At 40.5% G+C, this 4228-nt stretch overlaps 1 protein-coding gene across 1 annotated transcript in view; it reads left to right on the top strand.

Annotated features, from left to right (window-relative positions):
• Positions 1-2914: 2914 nt before the first annotated feature.
• Positions 2915-4228, top strand: part of LOC103519130 (ras GTPase-activating-like protein IQGAP1) — a gene marked incomplete at its 3' end in the record, with an annotated part of 40854 nt that continues 39540 nt past the window's right edge. The window contains exon 1 of the mRNA XM_026830731.1: positions 2915-3036. Within this exon, the coding sequence (XP_026686532.1) occupies positions 2915-3036 (122 nt within the window). The remainder of the gene's footprint in view (positions 3037-4228) is intronic.

Here is a 4228-nt window from a genome sequence, read left to right as displayed (position 1 = left end):
CCCGCCGGGAATCTAACCCAGGTCTCTTTCGTGCAAGGCGAGCGCAGTGACCACTACACCATGGGAGCTGACTAATAATAATGGATGAATAAATTGTATTCGATTATGTGAAATAAATGTCAGTCACGAGACGAATTCTCTATGGAATCCAAAGAGAAACTAATTTGGACGTAATGCCGCCACCACACTTGCTGCCACGAGCGCTTACGTACTGTTTCCACATTGGGGGATTTTCGAGTTGTGTGAGGAATACAACAGAAATTAAGGGGGGGATATTAAGATATTTACAACTAGATGATAGATATCAAGCGAGTATGCTGGTATTATATTCTATTTATATCACAACTTTAGTGCTCACTGCAGCAAAATAGGAGTTTCCAAATAACTCAATAATCCTAACACCCAAAGTTTACTCCGATCTGTTATTATATCACAACTTTGGTGCTCACTGCAGCATTGTAGGATTTTCCCAATATCTCAATAATCCTAAAATCCAACTGTTTACACCTACCATGCTGGCACCGGTCGCTATGCGCATTTATATGTCATAGCTACTCATTTTCCTCACGAGGCTGAGTGAGCCCCGCAACAGTTAGTCACGGAATCAATCAGTTGCATGACACATTTTTTTTTACCCCGCCGGGAATCGAACCCGGGTCTCCCGCGTGCAAGGCGAGCGCAGTGACCACTACACCATGGGAGCTGACTAATAATAAAGGATGAATAAATTGTATTCGATTATGTGAAATAAATGTCAGTCACGAGACGAATTCTCTATGGAATTCAAAGAGAAACTAATTTGGACGTAATGGCGCCATCACACTTACTGCCACGAATCAGTTGCATGACACATTTTTTTTTACCCCGCCGGGAATCGAACCCGGGTCTCCCGCGTGCAAGGCGAGCGCAGTGACCACTACACTATGGGAGCTGACTAATAATAAAGCATTAATTGTATTCGATTATGTGAAATAAATGTCAGTCATGAGACGAATTCTCTATGGAATTCAAAGAGAAACTAATTTGGACGTAATGGCGCTATCACACTTACTGCCACGAGTGCTTACGTACTGTTTCCACATTCGGGGATTTTCGAGTTGTGTGAGGAATACAACAGAAATTAAGGGGGGATATTAAGATATTTACAGCTAGATGATGGATATTAAGCGAATGGAAACACTGTGGGTAAACATTTGGCAGCCAGGGTGTTGAAGATGAGATAATTTCGGCCATTTTGTCGGCCACATTGACTGACTTTTGTTTTGCATAATAAAATACAACTAAGCTACACACTCACCTCGTTCCGTACAGGTTGGCGGCAAACTCGGCGTGCTCGAGAAACTCGCCGGCGGCTATACGTTCCTCCATGTCCGCCCGCGTTACAAAGTGATACGCCTTTCCGTCCACTTCCCCTGGACGCGGTCCGCGCGTCGTATGCGACACGGAAAACCCGAATCGGTCGAGCACCGTTCGAAGAAATAAAAACGACGTCCTTCACCAGTTTCTGGCTTCGATTCCAAGAGGATTAGTTCAATGGCCTTTTTTTAAAATTGTATTTCGATAAAATGGGAATTTCATGCCTTTTTTACTGATAAAAAAAGGTTTGAGATAAATACCTAATAAATAAAAATAAATTCATGGAATTTTTTTTTTTTTACATGAACTTTTTGTTTACTTTCCGAACATCGCGAAATCTACATGCAGGATGCAGGCAAAAAAATGGATCCTACCGGACCGGATACCGGAATCCGGATTACCGGATGCGGATATACAGGTACGGTAATTCAGCAATATTCGTACGGTAATTCCAGCATTCTCGCGAATGTACGATTGTTTTGTCACTGTCATCTGGCAACACTGATGACTGATAGCCGGCGCATGCGCAGTGAGCATTTTCGTCATCTGTTGAATTTTTTACCGGTTTTCTTCTTTTTAAAATTTTGAAGTTTCAAGTTTTCTGACTTTTATCTTTTATGTAATTTGTATTCTCAATTAATATTATTTCTTTATTCTTATTTAAATTTAATGAACAAAAATCAGCAAAATCAACAGGTATTTTCACGAACCAAAGTAGAAAGAATAGTAATAAAAGTGATCTAAAGATTTGTTTCAAATCAGTAATCTTAAAAGCTATTTGAGGACATGAAGTTTGATCAGTAAAGAAAGGAAAAAGTCAATCTGTGTTTTAATGTTTCCCTCCTCTTAAGTCCAAGTTTTTTCACGAACCAAAGTAGAAAGAATAGTAATAAAAGTGATCTAAAGATTTGTTTCAAATCAGTAATCTTAAAAGCTATTTGAGGACATGCAGTTTGATCAGTATTCAGTAAAGAAAGGAAAAAGTCAATCTGTGTTTTAATGTTTCCCTCCTCTCAAGTCCAAGTTTCTAACTTCAAGTTGTCAATTTAACAAGTGTTTCAAAGAAACCTAACTGGACCATAAATAACCATGAAGTCAGCTGCCATGACAACAAATTCTCTCAAACGTATTAATAAGGATGAAAATATTGATGATATACGACAGAGGAACATAGCGTATGAATACTTGTGTCATTTAGAAGAAGCCAAAATGTAAGTACCTATACAAGCATTGTGAGCCAGCCTAGTTAGCTTGGTTGGTAGTCCATTGTAAGTGCTAGGTTGTGGGTTTGATTCCTGCCCCCCAGGTGTGTTTTATCCTGATCGGATAATGTTTGTTCTTGGAACAGCTGGCTTCTTGCTTTGATTTCGTTACCTATACAAGCATTGTGAGCCAGCCTAGTTAGCTTGGTTGGTAGTCCATTGTAAGTGCTAGGTTGTGGGTTTGATTCCTGCCCCCCAGGAGTGTTTTATCCTGATCGGATAATGTTTGTTCTTGGAACAGCTGGCTTCTTGCTTTGATTTCGTTATAAAGAAACCTAACTGGACCATAAATAACCATGAAGTCAGCTGCCATGACAACAAATTCTCTCAAACGTATTAATAAGGATGAAAATATCGATGATATACGACAGAGGAACATAGCGTATGAATACTTGTGTCACTTAGAAGAAGCCAAAATGTAAGTACCTATACAAGCATTGTGAGCCAGCCTTGTTAGCTTGGTTGGTAGTCCATTGTAAGTGCTAGGTTGCGGGTTTGATTCCTGCCCCCAGGAGTGTTTTATCCTGATCGGATAATGTTTGTTCTTGGAACAGCTGGCTTCTTGCTTTGATTTTGTTACGATGAGGCCTTAGCAGTTATAGTTTGCTCTATCAAACATCTTTAAAAAAGCAGTGTGAGCAAGTACATACTCCCAGGAAAATACAAGTACCTATTGTAAAGGTATGTCAAACTATGTTGAGGCAGTGTGGACACACCTAAAGGGAGTAAATACACCTGCTGTGGTGGTATGGTCAAGGCACTCACCTCATTTTCAAGAGGTTGTTGGTTCAATCTCAGCTGGGTAAGGACTTTTGCACTCAACATTGTTTGAGAATTTGACTACAATAATGGTAGTAGCCTACTGCTGAGAAAGAGAGAAAAAAATGAGTTTGGGTGGGGGGTTCTGAGCCCCCTCAGCCCCGTAATACAGCCCTGTTGTGAGATGGATTTAATTTTTATTTACTTGAGAAGCAAAGACAGGAGTTAAGTGTTTGTATTTAGCCCACTTTCTTTTCCAGGCTACCTAGTTTTAATTCCAATGGAGGACTTTAATTACTTCTTTGACTTGTGCTCTAAAACTCACAAGGTCACAAGTAAGGAAATAAGTGGAAGTGAAATGGCAAGTGAGGTGTTTCTATTTTTGTCACCCCCAATTCCCTGCCCACCTACATAGAAGTCAGCGGAATGTAAATCTCATTCAATCATAATGAAAATTATTTGGGGGCACGGTTGGTCCAGTGGTAACGCGCTTGCTTGCCATGCAGAAGGTCCCGGGTTCGAATCCCACCATCGACAAAAATTTGTACTCGTTTTTCGATTGCAAATATTTCAACGGGTTACTTTCTGGTGTTCCCGTGTTGACCCAGCACCTAAATGGGAAGTATTGTGCCCCTTCTCGCCCATCTGACGAAAGGCAAACTACGGGATGGGCATGCCACGCCACAGGCCACATCAAGCGTCTCCAATGTAGCAGCTTGTTTCATCGCTACGAAATAACGGCGGTGAAACACTCTCTTTAGAAAAAAAAAAAAACATCCTAATTAAAGATAAAAAACCAATAGAAACCCACTTGACCATGAGGATTTGGGTTTGAGACATTCATTGCTTAC

The sequence above is a fragment of the Diaphorina citri genome, unplaced genomic scaffold, assembly GCF_000475195.1.
Source record: "Diaphorina citri unplaced genomic scaffold, Diaci psyllid genome assembly version 1.1 scaffold2551, whole genome shotgun sequence".
Taxonomy (NCBI): Eukaryota; Metazoa; Arthropoda; class Insecta; order Hemiptera; family Psyllidae; genus Diaphorina; species Diaphorina citri.
The sequence above is the reverse complement of the archived record's forward strand: the minus strand, read 5'-3'. Positions and strand labels throughout refer to the sequence as shown.